Source organism: Pristiophorus japonicus, chromosome 18 (assembly GCF_044704955.1).
Source record: "Pristiophorus japonicus isolate sPriJap1 chromosome 18, sPriJap1.hap1, whole genome shotgun sequence".
Taxonomy (NCBI): domain Eukaryota; kingdom Metazoa; phylum Chordata; class Chondrichthyes; family Pristiophoridae; genus Pristiophorus; species Pristiophorus japonicus.
The window spans coordinates 88898313-88922723 of NC_091994.1; the positions used below are offsets into that span (position 1 = coordinate 88898313).

The 24411-nt window shown below is 44.3% G+C and overlaps 1 protein-coding gene across 1 annotated transcript in view; it reads right to left on the bottom strand.

Annotated features, from left to right (window-relative positions):
• arhgef19 (Rho guanine nucleotide exchange factor (GEF) 19) overlaps positions 1-22873 on the bottom strand; it is an 89478-nt gene extending 66605 nt beyond the window's left edge. Inside the window, exon 1 of the mRNA XM_070860945.1 lies at positions 22797-22873. Within this exon, the coding sequence (XP_070717046.1) occupies positions 22797-22851 (55 nt within the window). The 5' untranslated portion in view covers positions 22852-22873. The remainder of the gene's footprint in view (positions 1-22796) is intronic.
• Positions 22874-24411: the final 1538 nt, after the last annotated feature.

The window sequence follows — 24411 nt, forward strand, 5'->3', positions numbered from 1 at the left end:
TTATTGGAATTTGCTGAATGAAACAACTTGTGAGAGAGGCAGAGTGAGGACTCTACAAGGGGCATCAACAAAATCTTAACAAAGGAAGGGCATGATCAAACGTGTAGTCCGAAAGAAGGAGGGAAGCAAGATAGCAAGGCAGGAGGAGTTTAGGGCACAAAAAAAGTGTGTTACAAAGAATAGGAGGGGCATTGCCCTAATCAGGCTGACCCAGACTGTTCACAAATTCAGCCTCCTGGATGACTGAGCTGAGCTTCCGACCCTGTATCCTCTCCCATTACCAAGATAGTCTCCTTCCACCTCCGTACCACCACCCGTCTCCGCTCCTGCCTCAACCCACCTGCTGTTGAAACCCACATCCATGCCTTTGTTACCTCCCGACTCGACTGTTCCAGTGCTCTCCGGGCCGGCCACCCACCCTCCGTAAACTTGAGCCCATCCAAAACTCTGCTGCCCATGTCCTAACTTGCAGCACCCGTTGACCCATCGCCCATGCGCTCACTGATCTACGTTGCCTCCCAGTCCACCAACCGCCATAAATGAAAAATTCTCATCTTTGTTTTCAAATCCCCCACTCTTCCCTATCTCTCTAACCTCCTACAGCCCTACGAGAACTCTGCATCCCTCCAATTCTGGCCTTTTGTGCACCCCTGACTTTCTTTGCCCCAACATTGGGAGCTGTGCCTTCAGCTGTTTAGGCCCCAAGCTCTGGAATTCCGTCTCTAAACCTATTCACCTCTCCTTTCAAGATGCTCCTTAAAACTTACCATAAGTCTCCTTTGGCTGGGTAACAATTTTTGTCCGATTACGCTGCTGTGAAGCTCCTTGGGACGTTTTACTATGTTAAAGGCACTATATAAATGCAAGTTGTTGTGATGATGCTCTTAGACACATTGTTGGGTGTTGCCAGGAGACACTGCCAAGGATCAGGGAGTGCAGGAACTACAGGGCAGGTTACTACAGGCAGGAGAGAGCAAGCAAGAGGTTCAGATAATGCAGCGAAGCCTAAAAAATAATAGCATCACTGCTGATCCCACTCTGTCATAAGAACATAAGAAATAGGAGCAGGAGGAGGCCATTTGGCCCCTTGAGCCGCTCCGCCATTTAATAAGACCATGGCTGATCTGATCTGGGCCTCAACTCCACTTCCCTGCCTGCTCCTTATAACTTCCAGGCTGTCCTCACCTGGAGTCCATACACGTGCAGGAGTTATTAGATAACGATCAGGAATGGGAGCTCGGAATCATTTATCCCTCCCTCATCCAGTGGCAGCAAGACCAATTGTTGTGCCCCGACTACTGCCACCCCAATTGAGATCTGATAACGCAGCGCTGACTGAGGTTTGATCGTGGGCCTTCAAGTCTGTCTGGCTCAGTAGCATATCGAATGGTTCATTCCCATTGAGCCATCAGCAGAGCGGATCATCTGATACTAGAACCTCAGAGATTCATGTCTGCACCCTCGCCGGTCCTGACCTATTCTGTGTGTCTCACTATTGTAGTGTGTCATCAAAGCTTGTTCTCAGCCCAGTGGCACAACAGTGACAGATTCTTACGACATCACTAAGAAGCACACTCCGCACAAGATGGCTCAAAACTGTCATCATGTGACTTTGCCACATGATCCTTTATTATTTCCAACAGTAGTTGCAGTACATCAGTAGTCCACTAGGTGGAGCAGGAGTTCACTAGGGGGCGCTCTATTCCAACAACCTGTACACATTCAAACAATTTTCATTCTTTTTCTAAAAGCTTCTCAGCTGCTGCCAAATGTGCTCAGCGCAACGATCTGGCCAGGAGAGGATAGAGGAGGAAAATCATACATGTGTGATGGAGCCCAGTCCACTTGGGAGCAGCCCCTCACCGCCAAGCGCCAGCTGCTAATGGACCGGATTCCATCCCCTGCATACTGCAGGCGGGAATTTTCGCGAGGACAGAAATTTACATTTACATTTTGCATTAATTTCCATTAGCAACAGCAGCAGCAGGAGAGGGGAGAGAAAATGAAGGCGAAAGGGACGTGGGAAATGGATGGCAATTAAAAAAGGAAAGGAAAAGGGAAATTAAGAGGAAAGGAAGGGGGAGGGCTGAAGTTGTACTTTGAAGAGAAGAAGGGAGAATCCTGGAGTGGTGCTTGGGCACGGGAGAGGAAGGGGGTGGGGGGGAATGTGCCAGCATTAACTGGGGAGGAGGAAGTTGCCAGCACAAACTGGGAGGGGGCAGAAAGAGTACCAGCTTGAAGTGATGTAGTTGGAGGGGGAAATCATGCCATCTTAAACTGGGGGTGGGAAGAAGAGTACCAGGCAGAAAGGTGTGGTGGAATAAAGTGCGTGGGGGGGCGTGGGGAGGAGGGTTGAGATATGAACTGGAAAGGTTGGAGGAAGAGAGTCTCTGAAAGGGTAGGGAGTTGGATGGGATCCAGAATCTCTGAACTGTGGCAGAGAGCCTCCGAAAACAGGGATTAAGAAATGGGTTGTGGGAAAGTGATTGTTGAAGTATCTTTTGGGGAGCGATGGTCTGTTTGATGTGCTGAAAAAAACATTGTCGTTTGCTTTTTTCTCTTTTTAAAAAAAAAAATTAAAAATCTTTAAATTGTGAAATATTTGCTTAAAATTTGTCACAATGCATACTGTTTGCACAATGAGGGGAGCATTATCCCACCAAATGCACCATCAATTTTGTCCCTTCAGTGTTTGGATTTTCCTCTTCAGGTATTCATGTGTTTATATTTTATCTCCTCCAATACGAGTGAAGGAATGCTGAATATACCTACAGGTTAGGTTGTAAACCCCGTGGAACTTCTGGTTTCACGTGAGGGGCTTATAATTCAGGCCGCTCTTGAATCGTCAGCTTTTAGCCAGTTGCCTTTTTGAAGCTATTGGTCAGCTATCTCGAGTTTGCTAGGTTGGCAGGTTTGGAAGATGCAGCTCGCTGCATCACCTTCACTGTCCCGGCTACCTCGTTCCACCTAGTCACCAGTGCCTTGCTGCTGTATACCTGTTAATCATACTTTCTGTGCCTGAAGCAAATATCCAGTTAATATGTTACACCCAGGCTCAAAAGTGTTAACCAGGGAATTGAACACTTGCCATTTCAGGCACTCAATGTCAGCTCGAGGGCTCCCAGGTCATAAGAAATAGGAGCAGGATTAGGCCATTCGGCCTATCGAGCCTGCTCCACCTTTCAATAAGATCACGGCTGGTCTGATCATGGACTCAGTTCCACTTCCCTCTCCGCTCCCCATAACCCTTTACTCCCCTATTGCTCAAAAATCTGTCTATCTCCGCCTTAAGTAGGATTACATAGGATATATCCACAGAAACAGGCCATTTGGCCCAACCAGTCCCTGCTGGCCACTTTAGCCTCCTCTTGCCTTTCCTCATCTAAATCTATCAGGCAGGTACAGCTTGGGTTAGTTACAGGAGGAGATTTGAATGAAGTGTTGCCTCCCAGTTGCCAGAGTACAGGATGTAATGGAGCAGGTAACAAAGAAATTTTGCAGAGGAAACGGGAACAGCCAGAAGTCATGCTTCACACTGGAATCAAGAACACAGGAAGGAATTCAGTTGAGGTCCTGAAAAAGAGTCCCAGCAATGAGATAGATAGATTAAAAGGCAGGCCTTCAAGATGCCACACATTAATCAGTACAGGAATAAGGGACGGTGTAGAAGAGAATGACTCCGATTCTTGAAACAATGAGACCAGTTCGAGGAAAGGAGAATCACCTGAATAGCGGTGGGCCCAAAGCCCTCACTGCGACAAGAACGAGTGGTGTGAGGGAAGGTTTAAACTGTAATGGCGGGATATGGGGAGCGACAAGATGAGGTTACAGGGAGAAAAGCAAAAAGCGGTAAGGGGTTTTAAAAAGAAGGAAAACAGGAAGGTAATAATGAACAGATCAAAAAGAAGAAGGATTAAAACGGAGAGGGGCTGTTTTGAGTTCTGTCTGTGTAAATATGTCAAATATTCTGAATAAAATTGGTAAGCTACAGGTAGAATTTATTATGGGGGTATAACATAGTAGCATCAACAGAGACATGGCTAGGGCAGGACTGGCAAGTACACATTCCTGGTCACAAAATATTCAGGAGAGTTTGAGCTTGCAAAAAAAGGAGGGGTGGTAATATTAATCAAAGATTCTATTAGAGCACTGGAATGTAAAAATTATATAGGGGATGATAGAAAGGCTGAACCTATTTGGTTGGAGTAAAAGAAGAAGAGAACTGCTAGTTTATTGGAAATATATTATAGACCACCAAACAGTGGGAAGTAGACAGAGGGAGTGGTATGTAACAAATTAGAGAAATATGCAGGAAGAACAGGATTATAATAATGGGTGACTTTAATTATTCAAAGATAGATTGCAGTAAAAGTAATCTCAGTGGCAAAGAAGGACAAGAGTCTCCACAATGCGTCCAGGACTGTTTCCTAGATCACTATGTTTTTAGTCCAACAAGGACAGAGACAGTGCTGGATCCAGCTGTAGAAAGCAAAGTGGAGCAAGTAGATAGCGGGCCATAATCTGCAGCCCTGACAGGGGTGTACGAGGTGCACACCTGCCCGTAGGGGCTGCGCATGTTCCGGGTTTAGGCACGCGAAGCGCTTGCGCTGGAACCCGCGATCTGTTGACAGATCGCACACATTCCCGGGGAAAAGGGCCATTGAATTAAAAATAACATGTATTTTAAGTGTGTGTGTGTTTTGGCGGTATTCCCATTCATATTTATGGAGGTTCTGTATGTACGGAATCCCCAAAGTTTGAATGGGGATCCCTCTTTTGTCATTCGTTCGTTGGGCTGGCCCATGTGACCCATGGGGCGCTTGCGAACCGCATGCACCCCTGGGATACGTGGATCTTTACGCAGGCCTATGCTTAGAGGCCCATGTGTCCAAACCCCCGGGACCATCAGGTAAATGCATAGAGTCTTTGCAGGTCGGAGACATTCGATCGCGAGAAGCCTCCGATCACAATTTCGGGCCTAATGCAAGGGTTGGGAAACATCTAGGTAGCAGCAACAAGATTATAATTAGTTTCCATATAAAAATGGGAAAGAAGATAAAGACTAGACAAATAGCTAATTTTAGCAAGATATAAAAGGGAACTAGCCAAGATAAATTGGAAAGAAAAATTAGCAATAGGAGAGGGGGCAAATAATGGGAAAGCTTCAAACAGGAGATGATTGGAGTACAAATGAGACATATTCGCATAAGGGGTTGCAGCAAATCTAAAGTTGAGTAGACAAATTAACAAAATGAGACACGTAGCATTTCTGTGGCTGATAATACAAAAGATAATCAAGCAGAGTGTGGAAAATATAGAGACGTAAATAAAGAACTTGCATTTATATTGTGTCTATCATGACCTCAGGACGTCTCAAAGCACTTTACAGCCAATGAAGTATATTGAAGCGCAGTCACTGTTGTAATATAGGAAACGCAGCAGCCAATTTGCACACAGCAAGTTCCCACAAACAGCAGTGTGATAATGACCAGATAATCTTTTATTTTTTTGTGATGTTGATCAAAGGATAAATATTGGCCAGGACACTGGGGAGAATTCCCCTGCTCTTCTTTCGAAATAGCGCCATTGAATCTTTTACAATCGGCCTGAGAATTTAAACTTCAGTTTAATGTTTGAAAGATAACACCCTCTGATAGTGCTGCATTCCCCCAGTACTACAGTATTCTGGAGTGGGACTTGAACCCATAACCTTCTGACTCAGAGGCGAGATTGCTAACAGCTGAGCCACGGCTGACACAAAAGATTAGAAAGGCTAAAGGGAAGTATGAAGAAAGAGTTGCCAGAAAAGATAAAGAGCAATAATAAAAAGGCTTTATAAACACATCAAAAAGTTAAAGAGTAGTTAAAGGTTTGGACTAATTGGAGACAACAAAGATATCTCACGGAGGATGAAAGAACAGCAGAGACATTGAATGAATACCTTGCCTTGGTTTTCATAGAAGAGTGTGGAAGTGGGAATGAAAGGGTACGAGAGGAGGAGCTGGAAAAATTAGATTGGATAACTATCGATAAGGAAGTCGTTCTAAAAATGTTGGTGGAACTCAAAAGTGGAAAAGACACCAGTTCTGATGACTTGCATCCTAGAATGCTGAGGAATGCCAGAGAAGAAATAGCAGGGATTCTAACCACAGTCTTTAAATCCTGCTTCCGAGAAAGAATGAGAGAGAGGTTATGCCAGAGGATTGAAGCATTGCCAATATAACACCGCTGTTCAAAAAGGGATAAACCATGTAACTACAGACCTGTCATTACTAAGCTTCCAAAAACTATAATATGGTATAAAATTAATACTAACCTTAAAAATGACATGGGTTAAGAACAGCGAGCTTGTATTTGTAAAAGGCAAGCCATGCCTGACAAATTTAATATAGTTCATTGAAGAAATAATGGAGTATATTGATAAAGGAAATGCAATAGATCTTGCTGACCTACATTGGCTCTTGGTCCAGCAACACCTTGATTTTAAAATTATATCTTTGTTTTCAAATCCCTCTTGGCCTTGCCCCTTCCTATCTCTGTAACCTCCTCCAGCCCCACAACCCTCAGATCTCTGCACTCCTCCAATTCTAGCCTCTTGTTCATCCCCGATTTTCAGTGTTCCACCATTGGCAGCCGTGTCTTCAGCTGCCTAGATTCTGGAATTCATTTCCAAAACCTCTCATCCTCTCTCTATCGTCCTTTGAGACATTTCTTAAAACCTACCTCTTTGACCAAGCTTTTGGTCACCTGTCCCACTATCGCCTTCTGTGGCTCGGTGTCAAATTTTGTTTGGTAACGCTCCCATGAAGCGCCTTGGGACGTTTTACTACATTAAAAAAGGTGCTATATAAATGCAAGTTGCTGTTGTTTTGTTCATTGATTTTAAAAGGTATGAGATTAGGAGGCTTGTTAGGAGACCACACACAGGCATCTTCCACCCTTGAGGATGTAGTTCGGTCCTTCATTTGAAACACCTGTGAACTCATCCTATTTTGGCGTGGATGCAAGTTATCCTCGTTTTGCGGGACTGCCTATGATGATGATGTTGACAAAAGGTCTCGTCATGATAGGAGTTGGCTAAAGGACAGAACAGTGAGTGGTGGGTAGTTCATGTTTTTCATACTGGAGGAATACAAAAACAGTGGTGTCCCAAGGAGTTAGTTTTCGGTATATTGCTCCGTTCCATACAGATTTAGGTTTCGGGGGCACAACAGCAAAATGTGTGCATTGCACAAAAATTGGGAAAATGGCTAACTTTAGAATACTATAAGCGGCTTCAAACGGATATACAAAGATTAGTAGATTGGGCAGATAGATGTTAGATTAAAATTAATTTGGAGAAATAGGAGATGATACATATTGAGGGGAAGAATCATAGGCAGTCCCTCGAAACGAGGATGACTTGCTTCCACGCCAAAAAGAGGATGAGTTCACAGGTGTTTCAGTGAAGGACCCGAACTACATCCTGAAGGGTGGAAGATGACTGCGTGGATTTGTTTAATGTGGGGTGACCGTTGCACACCAGCCATCACACGGGCTTGACAGAGCTAGGTCTTGGTCCAGTGGCGAGGATTAACCAAGACGACTGGAGACCAGCTCTGCTGCACGGACCTAGTGTGCACACATATCGCAGTGTGGGCTGGCCCGTGCTGCCCCTGGCCCCGAACTCTCGCCTCCCCTGGGCCCTGAGGAAGAATAAGGAGGAAGTAGACACAATGGTAAAACTAGGCATGGAAAGGCAGAAAAGCTGTTTAAAGAAAAAGTGTAGCAGATCCGAGGTTTTATAATAGGAGCTGAAGCAAAGAGGTGATGTTAAACCTGTACAAATTATTGGTTAGGCTACCGTTAAAATATTGTGTACAGTTTTGGGTGCCCTACTTTAGGAATAATATCACAGCTATGCAGGGAATAAAGAATAGGTTATCACAATGATGCCAAGGACGAGACAAGAGAAACGGGGTCTCTTTTCGCTAAAACAGCGAAGGTTAAGGAGGAGACATGATAGAGGTGTTCAAATTTATAATGGGTTTTGACAGAACAAATAGGGAACTTGTGGGTATAATGTTAAGGTCATCACAAGAGAATAAAAAGAGAGATTGAAATTTGTTATTACACACTTGGTTGTTAAGACATGGATTGCCCTAACAGAAAGAGCAGTGGAAGCAAGCTCATAATAGCTTTTAAAAGGGAAGTGGATAAATGTATAAAAAGTAAAATAAATGGTATGTGGAAAAGGCTTGAGCTGGCACAAACTTGGTGTGTTAAATCTAAGATTTGTATACTGCCCCATCAGCATTCCTAAATGCAGCATATGTTAGATACAAATTAAATCTTTGCACTGTCCCATAAAGCACTCCCAGGTCCAGCTGTTTTAGATACGAGTAAATCTTCCTGTACACTGTTCCATTAAGGATTCCAAAGTCAGGTACAGATAGGCTCAATGCAGAGTAAAACTTCCTTTACAACAGGGATATCCGTGCCTTGTCTTTGTCAGCCGCACAGGTCATATGCCGCGAGGTCTCAAATGCCGAATAGAAAGTTTATATATTATATATATATATATATATATATATATATATATCCCAACTCACTGCTACCAACAGAACTTGATATTCTGATTTACGATTTATCCATCAATAAGGCAATAACATTAAAAATGACTTGAATGAGGAGAGCTCTCGAACAGGAAATGCTGGAGGATGTTTAGCTTGTGGCGTGATTGGAATCTAAAGAATGAAATGAATATATCTGTGGAGGGGGTGGAGTGGAGATTTGACATTGTAAGCCTTTTCCAAATCTCCAGGCCTACTAAATTCAAACAGAACCGACCAGCTAATAACAAATAGAAGCACAGATAGGACTGAATTGTCTGGGCTTCAAAGGTCAGCTTATGGTCTTAATGTTGGTCACCCCAACTCCCTTGGTCTATCAATACTACCAGGCCAGATACAGAGTACATCTCCAAATACTCTGCCCCATCAAGGATTCCCAGGTTAGAAAGAAAAGACTTGCATTTCACGACCACTGGACGTTTCAAAACGCTTTATAGCCAATGAAGTACTTTTGGAGTGTAGTCACTTTTGTAATGTGGGAAACGCGGCAGCCAATTTGCATACTGCAAGCTACCACAAACAGCAATGTGATAATGACCAGATAAACTGTTTTTGTTATGTTGATTAAGGGATAAATATTGGCCAGGACACCGGGGATAACTCCCCTGCTCTTCTTCAATATAGTGCCATGAGATCTTGTACGTCCACTTGAGAGCGCAGACGGGGCCTCGGTTTAATGTCTCATCCAAAAGATGGCAGCTCCAACAATGCAGTGCTCCCTCAGCGCTGCACTGGAGTGTCAGCCTGGATTTTTGTGCTCAAGGATTTAAACCCACAACCTTCTGAGTCAGAGGTGAATGTGCTACCCACTGAACTACAGCTGACCAGAGTAAAACTCCCTCTTCACTGCCCCATCAAGTACTCCGAAGTAAAATGTAGATAAGGGAGTCACAGCACAGACTAGGTACAGACTATAGTTCCGTCTGTGCAGCCCTATCAAATGTTGTGCTCTCTGCACACATCCACAAGGAACTGAGTTGAAACTGTCTGAAATTATTGCACAGATAGAAACAATTACACATGTTGGAACTTTGAAATAAAAATGAAAAATACTGGAAATAAGGAGCTTGACCTGCTATTCAAAAATAGTTTGGTTATAATTCTTGTAGCTGACAAAAAGAAAAGAAAAGTCTATAGCCATTGGGTCCCAGAAGAAGTGAATGGGCAATGTGTAGTCCACTGCACCAGCTAGTGTCCTGGTGTTGACTGATTTAATTGTGTTGGCAATGCAGGATTGGTATCCAAGGTAGGGTTGAAAGGCAGCCACTTCTGAGCACGATGGCAGCTGCCCGAAGTCTGCTCTTCCACATGTGGCACCAGACGGAGTCCCTTCTAATCTGGAGACCCAACCTGGCAGCCTTCCAGTAACCTGTTCTCATCAGAAAAAGTTGAATATTTGCTATCTGCCAGTGGATATTCTACACTTACCTTTTGTTTCCAATGTTTGTGAGGGGAAAGCAATAATATGAAATGATTTTGACAGACATCAGCTTACAGATGTGCTAACATTGTATCACACCATAACATTTCAAACACCACATCTTAGTCTCCATGAGGTATTAACCTTATGGTTGAAAACTTGCAATATTAGGGGCACTTCCACACATAAATGGGATGAAACTCGGGTCACTGTAGGTGTAGAAGGGATGATCTCGATTCCAGGTCGATGTGTTATCAATGAGTACCCAAGAATAATAGAATATAGAAAGAGCAGTCGGCCATTCAGCCTCTCGAGCCTGTTCCGCCATTTAATTAGATCATGGCTGATGTATCTTAACTCCATTTACCTGCCTTAGTTCCATACCCATTAATACCCTCATCTAACTAAAATCTATCAATCTCAGTGTTGAAACTTTCAATTGAACTAGCCTCAACTGCTTTTTGGGGGAGAGAATTCTAGATTTCCACTACCCTTCGTGTGAAGTGCTCCGGACATCACCCCATAACAGCTCTAGTTTTAAGGTTATATTCCCTTTGTTCTGGACTCCCCTACCAGAAGAAATACTTTCTCTCTACCCTATCAAGTGCATTGATCATCTTAAACACCTCAATTAGATCACCCCTTAATCTTCTATACTCGAGGGAATACAAGGCTAGTCTATGCAATCTGTCCTCATAAATGTAATCCTTTTAACCCCATTATTATTCTGGTAAATCTGTGCTGTACCCACTCCAAGGTCAATATATCCTTCCTTGAGGAGCGGAATTGAACACAGTTATTCCAGATGCTGTCTAATCAGAGCTTTATAAAACTGTAGCGTAACTTCCACCTCTTTGTTTTCCAGACCCCTTGAGATGAAGGCTAACATTCCATTAGCCTTTTAAATTATTTTTTGTATTTGTCCACTAGGTTTTAGTGATTTGGACTCCTACATTTCTCTGCTCCTCCACAGTTACTAGATTCTTACCGTTTAGAAAATACTTTGATCTATCATTCTTAGGTTCAAAATGGATGACCTCACACTTCGCCATCTCAAATTCCATCTGCCATAATTTTGGCCACTCACTTAATCTATAAATGTCCTATTGTAACTTTCTGCTCCCATCTACACTACTTACTTTGCTACCTTAATGTTGTCAGCAAACTTGGATATACAACTATCTATTCCTTCATCCAAGCCATATATAAATAGCGAAAAGCCAAGACCCTAGTACTGAGGTCTTGGGGGAAGCCACTAGTCACATCCTGCCAATTGGAATACATAACCATTATGTATCAACTACCTCCTAACTAATTCCCTTCCCATGTCAATAGATTGGCTATAATTCCATGTGCTTCTATTTTTCCAACAGTCTCTTGTGTGGAACCTTATCAAATGCCTTCTGAAGGTCCATATAAATAGACACTCCATTATCTACCACATTAGTGACCTCCTCAAAAAAATCAACTAGGTTAGTTAGACATGACTTAACCTTTACAGATCCATGCTGGCTCTCTCTGATCAGTTCATATGTGTCCAAGTGCTCAGTCACTCTGTCCCTCATAACAAATTCCAGCAACTTCCCCACATCAGACGCAAGACCAATAGGTCTATAATTTCTTAGTTTATCCCTCCAACCCTTCTTAAATAATAGGAGCGACATTGGAAATTTCCCAATCCAAAGGGTCCATTTCTGAATCAAGAGAGTTTTAGAAGATCCATGACTAAAGCATCCACAATTTCCTCACCTACTTATTTTAATATCCTGGGGTGAAATCATCAGGTCCTCGAGATTTGTCAATCTTCAGTCTCATTATTTTCTCCATTGCCATTTAAAAAAACTTATATTAAATCTAGTACGTTCCTCCCCTCAATTTTTATTAATTTTCCTCATATCTCTGGAACTGTATCCTCTTCCTCTACTGTGAAGACTGATACAAAGTCATTATTTACTAAATCTGCTAATTCCTTATTTTTAATTACAATATCACATAAGAATAAGAACATAAGAATTAGGAACAGGAGTAGGCCATCTAGCCCGTCGAGCCTGCTCCGCCATTCAATAAGATCATGGCTGATCTGGTCGTGGACTCAGCTCCACTTACCCGCCCTTTCCCCGTAACCCTTAATTCCCTTATTGGTTAAAAATCTATCTATCTTTGACTTGAAAACATTCAATGAGCTAGCCTCAACTGCTTCCTTGGGCAGAGAATTCCACAGATTCACAACCCTCTGGGAGAAGAAATTCTTTCTCAACTCGGTTTTAAATTGGTTCCTCCGTATTTTGAGGCTGTGCTCCCTAGTTCTAGTCTCCCCTACCAATGGAAACAACCTCTCTGCCTCTATCTTGTCTATCCCTTTCATGATTTTAAATGTTTCTATAAGATCACCCCTCATCCTTCTGAACTCCAAGGAGTAAAGACCTAGTCTACTCAATCTATCATCATAAGATAACCCCCTCATTTCTGGAATCAGCCTAGTGAATCGTCTCTGTACCCCCTCCAAAGCCAGTATATCCTTCCTTAAGTAAGGTGACCAAAACTGCACGCAGTACTCCAGGTGCGGCCTTACCAATACCTTATACAGTTGCAGCAAGACCTCCCTGCTTTTGTACTCCATCCCTCTCGCAATGAACGCCAACATTCCATTTGCCTTCCTGATTACCTGCTGCACCTGCAAACTCACCTTTTGGGATTCATGCACAAGGAGATGGAGGGCACTCTACGCAGGGGTCCTCCCACTATTCATCGGGGACTTGGCCTGGAGGGTGGTGCACGGAGCAGTGCCGTGCAACAAATTTTTAAGCCGGTTCACGGACTCCCAGGCCGCCTGCAATTTCTGCGGTCTGGAGGAGTCCGTGTTCCATGTTTTTATGGAGTGCACAAGGTTGCAGCCCCTGTTCCACTATTTGAAGGGGCTGCTCCTGAAATTCTGGCTGCACTTCAGTCCCACTCTCCTGATCTTTGGGCACCCTGTGCGGAGGGGAGCGGGTAGGTCCGAAGGCCTCCTCGTAGGACTGCTCCTGGGCACGGCCAAGGGTGCCATCAGCCGGTCCAGGCAGCGGGCGGTCGAGGGGGTCGTTCAACCTGACTGCCTGCCTCTCTTCCGCTCTTACATCCGGTCCAGGGTGTCCTTGGAGATGGAGCACGCGGTGTCCACCGGTACGCTCGCGGCCTTCCGCGAGAGGTGGGCACCGGAGGGACTGGAGTGCATCATCACGCCCGGCAACCAAATTTTAATTTGATTTTACGTTTTAAAGTTTAATTTGTTTTAATTGCCGGTGCTTTTAGTGTCCCCTTCCCTTTTATAGGGGGCACCGGAGAAATTGTGATTTTAGTGCCCAAAAAAAACAACAAAAAAAAACAAAAAACACAAAAAAAAACCAAAAAAAGGAAAAAAGGGCCTTGTAAATGTCTGGTGTGTCACCCAGGTCGGGTGGCACAGTTTAATGTTTATGTTTTGCAGGTAGACTCTAAAAGAGTTTCATGCACAAGGACCCCCAGGTCCCTCTGCACCACAGCATGTTGTAATTTCTCCCCATTCAAATAATATTCCCTTTTACTGTTTTTTTTCCCCAAGGTGGATGACCTCACACTTTCCGACATTGTATTCCATCTGCCAAACTTTAGCCCATTCGCTTAACCTATCCAAATCTCCTTGCAGCCTCTCTGAGTCCTCTACACAACCCGCTTTCCCACTAATCTTAGTGTCATCTGAAAATTTTGTTGCACTACACTCTGTCCCCTCTTCTAGGTCATCTATGTACATTGTAAACAGTTGTGGTCCCAGCACTGATCCCGGCGGCACACCACTAACCACTGATTTCCAACCGGAAAAGGACCCATTTATCCCGACTCTCTGCTTTCTGTTCGTCAGCCAATTCTCTATCCATGCTAATACATTTCCTCTGACTCCGCGTACCTTTATCTTCTGCAGTAACCTTTTGTGTGGCACCTTATTAAATGCCTTTTGGAAATCTAAATACACCACATCCATCGGTACACCTCTATCCACCATGCTCGCTATATCCTCAAAGAATTCCAGTAAGTTAGTTAAACATGATTTCCCTTTCATGAATCCATGCTGCGTCTGCTTGATTGCACTATTCCTATCTAGATGTCCCGCTATTTCTTCCTTAATGATAGTTTCAAGCATTTTCCCCACTACAGATGTTAAACTAACCGGCCTATAGTTACCTGCCTTTTGCCTACCCCTTTTTTAAACAGAGGCGTTACATTAGCTGCTTTCCAATCCGCTGGTACCTCCCCAGAGTCCAGAGAATTTTGGTAGATTATAACGAATGCATCTGCTATAACTTCCGCCATCTCTTTTAATACCCTGGGATGCAATTCATCAGGACCAGGGGACTTGTCTACCTTCAGTCCCATTAGCCTGTCCAGCACTACCCCCCTAGTGATAGTGATTGTCTCCAGGTCCTCCCTTCCCACATTCCTGTGGCCTGCAAATTTTGGTATGGTTTTTGTGTCTTCCACTGTGAAGACGGAAGCAAAATAATTGTTTTTTAAGGTTTCAGCCATTTCCACATTTCCCATTATTAAATCCCCCTTTTCATCTTCTAAGGGACTAACATTTACTTTAGTCATTCTTTTCCGTTTTATCTATCTGTAAAAGCTTTTACTATCTGTTTTTATGTTTTGCGCAAGTTTACCTTCGTAATCTATCTTTCCTTTATTGCTTTTTTAGTCATTCTTTGCTGTTGCTTAAAATTTTTCCAATCCTCTCGTCTCCCATTAACCTTGGCCACCTTATACGCATTGGTCTTTGATTTGATACTTTCCTTTATTTCCTTGGTTATCCACGGCTGGTTATCCCTTCTCTTGCTGCCCTTCTTTTTCACTGGAATATATTTTTGTTGAGCACTATGAAAGAGCTCCTTAAAAGTCCTCCACTGTTCCTCAATTGTGCCACCATTTAGTCCTTGTTTCCAGTCTACTTTAACCACTGGTGTCTATCTTTAAGGGGCTCACATTACCCTTTGCCACCCTCGTTCTCTTAATAAACTTGTAAAAACCTTTAGTGTTGGCCTTGTTCTCCCTCAAGTTTTTTTCTTGTATTTCCTTTTTGCAGCCCTTACGACTGTTCTTTATCTCTCTCCACTATTCTTCGCATTTCTATAAGCCCCTTCTTTTAGTTTTATACCATCTCATCTTTTTACCAAGATTGTTTAATTACACAAGTAGAGCTTTTGCCCTTTAAGGGTGTGTACAGGTCATGTACTGCACCAAATACTTCTTTGAGCACCTCCTACTGTTCATAGTATTTACAGCACAGAAACAGGCCATTTGGCCCAACAGGTCCATGCCGGTGTTTATGCTCCACACAAGCCTCCTCCCACCCTTCTTAATCTAACCCCTTCAACATATCCGGCTATTCCTTTCTCCCTCATCTAGCTTGCCCCGAAGTGCATCTATGCTAGTTGCCTCAATTACTCAGAGTTCCACACTCTCTGGGCAAAGAAGCTTCTCCTGAATTCCCTAATGGATTTATTAGTGAGTATCTTATATTTAAGGCCCCTAGTTCTGGCCTCCCCCGCAAGTGGAAAAAGCTTCTCTATGTCTACCCTATCAAACCCTTTCATAATCTTAAAGACCTCCTCCAAGTTTTATCTTTTCTCGAGAAAAGAGCCCCGGCCTGTTCAATCTTTCCTGATAGGTATAACCTCTCAGTTCTGGTATCATTCTAGTAAATATTTTTAGCGCCTTCTCCAGTGCCTCTATATCCTTTTTATAATATGGAGACCTGAACTATTCACAGTACTCCAAGTATGGTGTAACCAAGGTTCTATACAAGTTTAACATTACGGAGCCGAAACTCACCCACGCCTGAAATGGGTCGTACCTTCTGTTGTGGAAGTGATTTCTCCGCCGCGTTGGATGAGGTGGCCTCTTTCGTGAAATTCAGCTCTTTGTTGCTTTTTTATTTAGAAGCGGACTGGAAGTCGGACATATTGGGGGTGGAAGTAGGGCGGTAAGTGCTGTAGAGCGGTGGGAGTGAAGGCGGGACGGAGTCTCCGCCACTGTCAGTCAGCAGAGGAGCGGTGATGACGTCATTATGCGTGTGCGTCACTGCGCCGCTCCCCTTCACTTAAAGGGGATAGAAGCAGCGATTCTTTAGGTTCGGTCCACTGGGCCACCAGGGAGGGTTTCATTCGGCTGACAAAAAAAATTAAATGGCGGCCGCGGCAGTGGGCCCTCGCCTTTAATGGCCACCGCGCAGCCAAGTCCCACACACAGAAGACAAGGTGCACCGACAGAAAAAGCTGTCGGGGGCACCGCTAGGCGGATGGAAGATTTTTACAGCTGAATTTGGCTGGAGGTGCGGGAGATCGGTGGTGCGTGCTCTGATCACACACTTAGGATGGTCGACAGCGGAAGTGGGGACAGCCAGAAAAATCCCCGAGCTGAATTTCGCTGGCGGCAGACGGCCACTCAACTCCGCTGCTTAGCCACCGTTTGGGGAGCTGAATTTCAGCCCCAACATCTGTAGTTTTATCCATTAACAGTTCTCTCCAGTCTACTGTGGTCAATTCCTGCCACATCCCTTCAAATTCACCCTTGCCTAAATTTGAAACCTTGGATTACACAAGAACATAGAACATAAGAAATAGGAGCAGGAGTCGGCCATTTGGCCCTTCGAGCCTGCTCATTCAATAAGATCATGGCTGATCTGATCATGGACTCAGCTCCACTTCTCTGCCTGCTCCCCATAGCCCTTTACTCCCTTATCGCTCAAAAGTCTGTCTATCTCCGTCTTAAATATATTTAATGACGCAGCCTCCACAGCTCTCTGGGGCAAAGAATTCCACAGATTTACAACCCTCAAAGAAGAAATTTCTCCTCATCTCAGTTTTAAATGGGCGGCTCCTTATTCTAAGACTATGTCCCCTAGTTTTAGTTTGTCGAGCCCCCTCATTATCTTATAAAATTTTCAATAAGATCACCTCTCATTCTTCTGAACTCCAATGTGTACTGGCCCAACCTACTCAACTTATCCTCATGTCAACCCCCTCATCTCCAGAATCAACCCAGTGAACCTTCTCTGAACAGCCTTCCTTAAATACGGCGACCAAAACTGTAGGCAGTACTCCAGGTGTGGCCTCACTAATACCTTATATAGTTGTAGCAAGACTTCTCTGCTTTTATACTCTATCCCCTTGCAATAAAGGCCAACATTCTATTTGCCTTCCTGATTGAGTATGCTGGTACAGCAAGTACTTTGTGATTCATGCACAAGGACCCCCAGATTGTGGGAATTGTGACTCACCCTTCTCCCGCTCAACACTAATATAAAATACAATCATGTTATAGTCACTGTTATCTCTTACCATTAGGTTATTGACATATCTGGCTCAGTGCTCATTACCAAATCTAGTGTGGCCTGTCCACTTGTTTGTTCAAGAACATAGTGTTTCAAATACTCTCATGAAATTTGCTGCCTTTGGGACTCAAGCTATTCTGCTTCTCTCAGTCTATGTAAAAATTGAAGTCTCCCATTATAACCAACAAGCTTCTCTAACCTCTGAAATTATGCATCCCGCTACTTTATCACTGCTAGCAAGAGGTCTGCAGACAACTCCCACCAAGGTCTTGCATCTTTTGCTATTCCTCAATTCTACCCAGTGCATTTCTACTGCCTGCTCATCCTCTCTTTCGAATACTGTAATACTGTCCTTTATCAATATTGCTACTCCTCCTCCTTTTCCAATTTCCCTGTCCTTTGTAAAGACCTTATAACCTGGAATATGTAGCCAGGTCTTAGTGATGGCTACTACATCATACCCTGGGTGGGAACCCCACCACCTCCATGTTCCCCCGCCCCCAAGTCACACACCATCCTGACTTGGAAATATATCGCCGTTCCTTCATTGTCGCTGGGGTCAAAATCCTGGAACTCCCTCCCTAACAGCACTGTGGGAGTACCTCCACCATGCGGTTCAAGAAGGCAGCTCACTACCACCTTCTCAAGGGCAATTAGCAATGGGTAATAAATACTGGCCTTGCCAGCGAGACCCACATCCCATGAACAAATTTTTTTTTAATGGATTTGCACTTCGAATTCACTTATTCCTTAAGCTACGTGTATTGGTGTATAGAACTCTTATTTGAACAGCTGACCCTACCTTGTCCTTTGCCCTGATGCTGGTTTTCTCACTTTTTAAATGTGTCACACTTCTTGTTTTTCATCACTCCCTGTTGTATTTTTATCAGTTATTTTGTTATTATCTCCCATTTTTTTTCTGAAGTATTTATATTACCTTTAATACTATTTATGACCATGGACTTTGCTCTCATCTCATTTTCTTATCTTTAGGCTATTTTTACATATTATTTCCCCCCCCCCCCCCCCCACTTTTACAGTCGTATTTATTCTTTTAGCTTGGACCTTGGTCCCAGACCAGTTCGGGTGAAGCCCATATCAGAGGTACAGCTCCTTCCTGTCCCAATACTGGTGCCAGTGTCCCATGAAATGGAACTGCTCTTTCCCACACCAATCCTTCTGCCACATATTTACTCTCCTGATCGGTTTGTCCCGGTGCCAAATTTCAGGTGGCTCAGGTAACAATGTCAAGATTATTATCCTTAGGGGCCTGCTTTTTAATTTAGCTCTTAGCTCCTGAAACTCTCTTAGCTGGGCCTCCTCACTGTCCTTTCCTATGTCGTTGGTCCTGACATGGAACATGACAACTGGTTCTTCACCCTCCCTTTCCAGCCACTACAAGACATTCTTTATCGTGGCACCAGGTATGCAACACACCCTTTGGAACTCTCAATCATTCCTGCAGAGGATGCTATCTATCCCCCTGATTATTGAATAAAGGCCAAAGAATTCACCTGTGTGTTAAAGTTGGAGAAACTGCTCACACTTGGTTGAAGCTGTTGAATTGATTAATACGGAATTAATTGAGAATTTATTGTGGAAGCAGCATGTATTATAAGACTCCAAGATAGCATTAATGACAAAGAATGCTGGACTTCACCAGCTTTCAGAGACCTCTTGATCCTTCAGTTAGATGACGGCAATGTAGGTTTTAGGACAGTTCTATATCAGGTAGAAGCAGGATAAAAGAGAGTATTACTGAATGGAGAGAGAGAGAAAAAGAGAGAGAGAGAGAGAGAGAGAGAGAGAGAGAGAGAGAGCGTGCGCACTTGGCTATAACATGGTCCATGTGATGGTTATGATCATCTGGAAGGCAGATGGTGTCAGATCACCACTTGTTGAAGTAGTTGGGCCCAAAGACTGAAGTCTGATTCTACTATTGCTGGAATGTGATATTCAGGTCACATAACCCACTACATGGTGACAAAGAACCTTGCTGTTTAGGTATATGGTGGTAAAACAAGTGGCAGAGCAGATGATGACGGCATGTGATGTGTGCATATTGGTGGAAAAATGTCAGTTAGAGTTCAAGCCATTTAGATCGGAGAAATGTGCTGGGAAACTAGTGATATTCCTAAAATGGAAGGAGACTTGGAAAGTATGCAAGCTCAGGACTTTAGGAACAATGTGAAGATCGACGCAGATAATTACGACCAATCAAGACCAGTAAGGTTCAAGACCCCTGGTCTACCTTGGCTTTGAGTTACATCTTAAAACCATTTTCTGGGGGTTGGGGGGTCATTAACAATCACATTTGCATTACCAGGTATGACTTTTACTAGCAAGGTTAAGGGGAAAACAAGCTGGCTAAACCAAATCTAGAGTGGGACCATATACTTCTCCAGGGAGCTAACTACAGAAAAAACTTCCATTTATAGAGCTTCTTCCACAACATCAGATGTACTTTTGAGTCACTGTAGTAATGTAGGAAAGGATAGTGGAAGGGGAACCAAGAAGAAAACCTTAACATATTTCACCTTGTTCCACAAGACATTTGATTCAGAAGACTGCTGTGGATGCAACTTGGAGAGAGCTCAGAATAAGTAAATGGAATAGGACAAGAACCATAGGAACAGGAGGAGACCATTCAGCCCATCGAGCCTGTTACATAGGAACAGGAGCAGGCCATTCAGCCCTTCGAGCCTGCTCCGACATTCAATGAGATCATGGCTGATCTGCGACCTAACTCCACATACCCGTTTTTGGCCTATATCCCTTAGTACCTTTGGTTATCAAAAAGCTATCAATCCCTGATTTAAAATGAACAATTAATTGCATTAATTGCCATTTGCAGAAGAGAGTTCCAAACTGCTACCACCCTTATGTAGAATTGTTTCCTAATTTCACTCCTGAAAGGTCTGGCTCTAATTTTTAGACTATGTCCCCTAGTCCTAGAATCCCCAACCAGCGGGAAATGTTTCTCTCTATCTACCCTCTCTGTTGCCTTTAATATCCTGAAAACTTTGATCAGATAACCCCTTAACCTTCTAAATTCTAGGGAATACAACCCTAGTTTGGGTTGCTCCTTCACCAGAAGCAGGTGCAGCTGGGCACTCCCCACAGATGCCAACTGCTGCCTACCCAGCTGGGGCATTGGCAGGGACAGAATAGGCATTTAGGAATATCCATCTTTCCCTGTTTTTAAAAGGGCCAGACATATCCGATGGGAAATTGGCTCAAATGGAATTAAATTCAGATCTGTACAAACATTAATAGACTCACTTTGTGGCTTTGTGTTTGATATGGTATTTTTTTCATCCTTTGACCCTAGTACTTATAATTATGTTTATTTCTGATGGGTAGGTAAAGTTAAAATAGATCTGAACTTGACCAACCCAACCACAGACAGGGACCACAACAGAGCCATAGTAATCCCAGTTGGTTTCAAAAGGATACCTCAGTCAAGGCAAGCAAGTTAACTAATACAGTGAAGAATGAGTCAGAGTCAATATCTCCACAGGGAGGAGCTTGGCCAGGGAAGATAAAAGAAAACTCAATCACAGTGATCAAATTCCTCAAAAACAGCTCCTTATTGAGGTCCACAACAGTTCACGTTCTAGCGTGGTCCTTGGTCAGGTTCGGAAGGTTTCAGTTCAAACCCCAGACTGTGCTGAGTTAGTTCACCTCAGCCAAGGGGAGCTTTAGAGCCCCTGGGTTAGGAAGACAAAAAGGGTTCCTGCTCCCGATCACTACGCTGAGAAGTGCGTGGGTGAGGACATAATTGAGGTAGAACAGTGCGCTGACACTCAAGGGTGGATTTTAACTCCCGGAGGAGCCAATGGCCTTCTCATCCATGAGAGGCCTCAGCTTATTTTAAAAGCCAGGCTCCATTTACATCCCAGCAGCTCGCCCTAGTTGGGCAGCAACAGGCAGCTGGTTGGCTTTGGGCAGGGCAAAGTTGCAGGGCCCAGAGGCTGGCTGCCAACACCAAGGTAAGTTGTGGGGGTGGGATGTGGGGGGGGGCCCAGACCAGCAGAGTCCCAGAGCAGTCCCGCTCCTCCTGGCCCCACTAAAGGAGTTTTTGACTTACCTCAGGGAGGCCCTCCTCTTGTTCTCCTGCCAGATTTTGCTGAGCAGAGACCCCGCCATGGGTGCCCCGCTCAGTAGGCCGTTAAAGTGCCGTTGGTTCCTATGGACCTCACAGGACCCCAATTTACATATATTAAAAAGAGGATCCCACCCGAGGCATGCACCTAAAACAAAGGGCCCAGTTAAGATGGCGGAGGGTGGGACTCGAGCAGGAACGGGGCGGAGAATCCACATCCCATTAGTGCCAGGCAAGGCGAGTTAAATGCCCCCAATCACTGTCTACGCTTACATGTGAAGGGCATCAGCTTAGGTGAGGTATGAGGGCGCTGCTGGTACTCAAAGAGCAATATGGAAGCTCACTGTGGCAATACTGACATCAACCCCAGGAGTCCTGCTACAGCACAGCTCACAGGAAGCAGTTACTATATAACGCTGGCCATATAGCACATGTGCTGTTTATACAGGTGTGAGGTTACCTGTCAGATCCTCTTTGACCAAGCTTTTGGTCATCTGCCCCAATATCTCCTTATGTGGCTCGGTGTCAAATTTTGTTTTAAAACGCTCCCGTGAAGCACCTTGGGGTGCTTTACTATATTAAAAAGGTGCTATATAAATACAAGTTGTTGTTGTATATCCCATGATCTGTCTCTACAGGGTGAGGTTACCTGTCAGACCCTGTCCGTATAACACATGGACTGTATAACAAGGGTGAGGTTACTTGTATTACACGTCCACTGTTCGTACACACTGTGGTGTACACATTAATCTCCCCAAATCTCAGCCTTTACCAGCTCACGTCAAATGTGTCTGGTGTACTTTTTGGTGAGTGAGTGAGTAGTTACTTGAGCTGTGTGGGTCACACATCAAAGGCGATAGTCTACATCCCAAACAAAGTGCCCTGCATTCAGCCACATTGCCCCTGTCTGCAGGGTGGAGAGGAGAATTGGCTGAGCGGGTCCTGCACACAGAGCTTCCTGAGAGGCAGGACAGACGGTCAGGAGTCCGAATTTCTTCTCTGACTTGTTATTTAGCTGAGGCTGAGATAAGGCCATATTTTACACGGACCCAAACCTCAGACAACTGCAACAGGACAACTGCAACTGCAAATGGGTTGCGGAGTGTGGCTGTCACGAAGGTAAACGAAAGGGGCCAGTAACAAGGCTAATATTTGTCTGTGATTTAATTGACTATGATTAACATGGTATTGTCTGGCTCAGAAGACTGACTGCCCCCGAGTGGGGATGGTTAGTCTGTCTGACAGGACCCATTACTTCTGTTTAAAAAAGGAAGGTACATCAGGGCAGACAGAAATGAATAAAACCCAGTCAGCGCTCACCTCCTAGACGCTGTCGTTTCCTGCCTTGCCTGCTCCTCCTGTGCCCCAAGTCCATTTCATATCCCGTGCCTGGGGTTTGTCGCGACGGTAAGTCCTCAAGCAGTTGTCGGTGTGCTCCCTACAGGTCCCCATCCACGCTGTCGCTTCAGCACTCTCCCGGCACACGGCGAGACGGAAGCCCCCAGACAGACAGCTTGACCGCCTCTCGGCACACACTCTGACATTCCTTCTCCACACACTCGCTGGATCTGTGTTCTCAGCACCTGCTGCCCGACTACAGGAGGAGCTTCTCTCTGCCCGAGGCGCTCTCCCAGTTCTGGTGAAGGAGCCGTTTCTCACTCTTTGGGTTCCGCACAAGGCAAGAGATTTTGGTCAGAGTGCTGTGCGAACATGTCTAGTAACCTCCCACTGAAGCCTTCCAAACAGGTTCTGCTGGTGTGGAGCAGTGCAGACACACACACACACAGGTCGTGTTAATGAATAATCAGTAACATTCAGTACCAATTAAAAACCGATCCCCCTCCCAGACCACGATGTCAATAATGCAAATGGACTTGTCCAAATAAATAATAAACGCAACAACTTGACTCAACTTCTGATCCATATAACTGGGGAATACTAACACACTCCACCATGGCTGACAAATCAGTTCATTGAATAATTTACGGGCGAAACATCACTTCACGCCCACTCCTGATTCTCTTTGGCTGAAATTCTCCAGAAAAGAGTTTGTGCTGTGAAATTGTGGCTTTTATAAAACCATAGAAATTACAGCAGGCAAGGAGGCCATTCGACCCTTCAACCGGAGCTGTCTGTTCCAATTCTACTTCCCCCTGACCTTTCACAAACAGAATTTTTTTTTAGCATAACCAACTGTTGTTTCTTTTATCGCCTTGGGACGTGTCACTACGTTAAAGGCGCTATATAAATGCAAGTAGTTGTTTCTAGCAATGCTCAGACCCAGCTTCAATCTGAGTGTCGAATCTGATCCTCGATCTTTGGAACAGAGGAAGCTGAGGGGAGACCTAATTGAAGTGCATAAAATTATGTTCTTATGAGCGGCCTAGCTAGAGTGGATAGGAAGGACCTATTTCCCTCAGCAGAGGAGTCAATAACTAGGAGGCATAGATTTAAAATAATTGGTCGGCGGTATAGACGAGATTTGAGGAGAAATCTTTTCACCCAGAGGGTGGTGGGGGTCAGGAACTCATTGCCTGGAAGGGTGGTAGAGGCAGAAACCCTCAAGGCATTTAAAAATTACTTGGATGTGCACTTGAAGTGCCGTAACCTACAGGGCTACAGACCAAGAGCTGGAAAGTGGGATTAGGTTGCATAGCTGTTTGTCGGGCCGGCACGGACACGATGGGCCGAATGGCTTCCTGTACTGTAAATTTCTATGATTCTATGATCAGAGCATGAGCTGGGAATTGGTTTAATTTAGAATTGTCAGAAATTTGCATCCAAGGTGAGAAAGTGTCCCATTCTGTGATTAAAAGGAATTATTTGCATTTACACAGCATCCTTTATCATCTCTCAAAGCACTTCACAAATAATGAATGACTTTAAAGTGCAGTGATTATTGCTACGCACACAAACACAGCTGGCATTTTGTGCA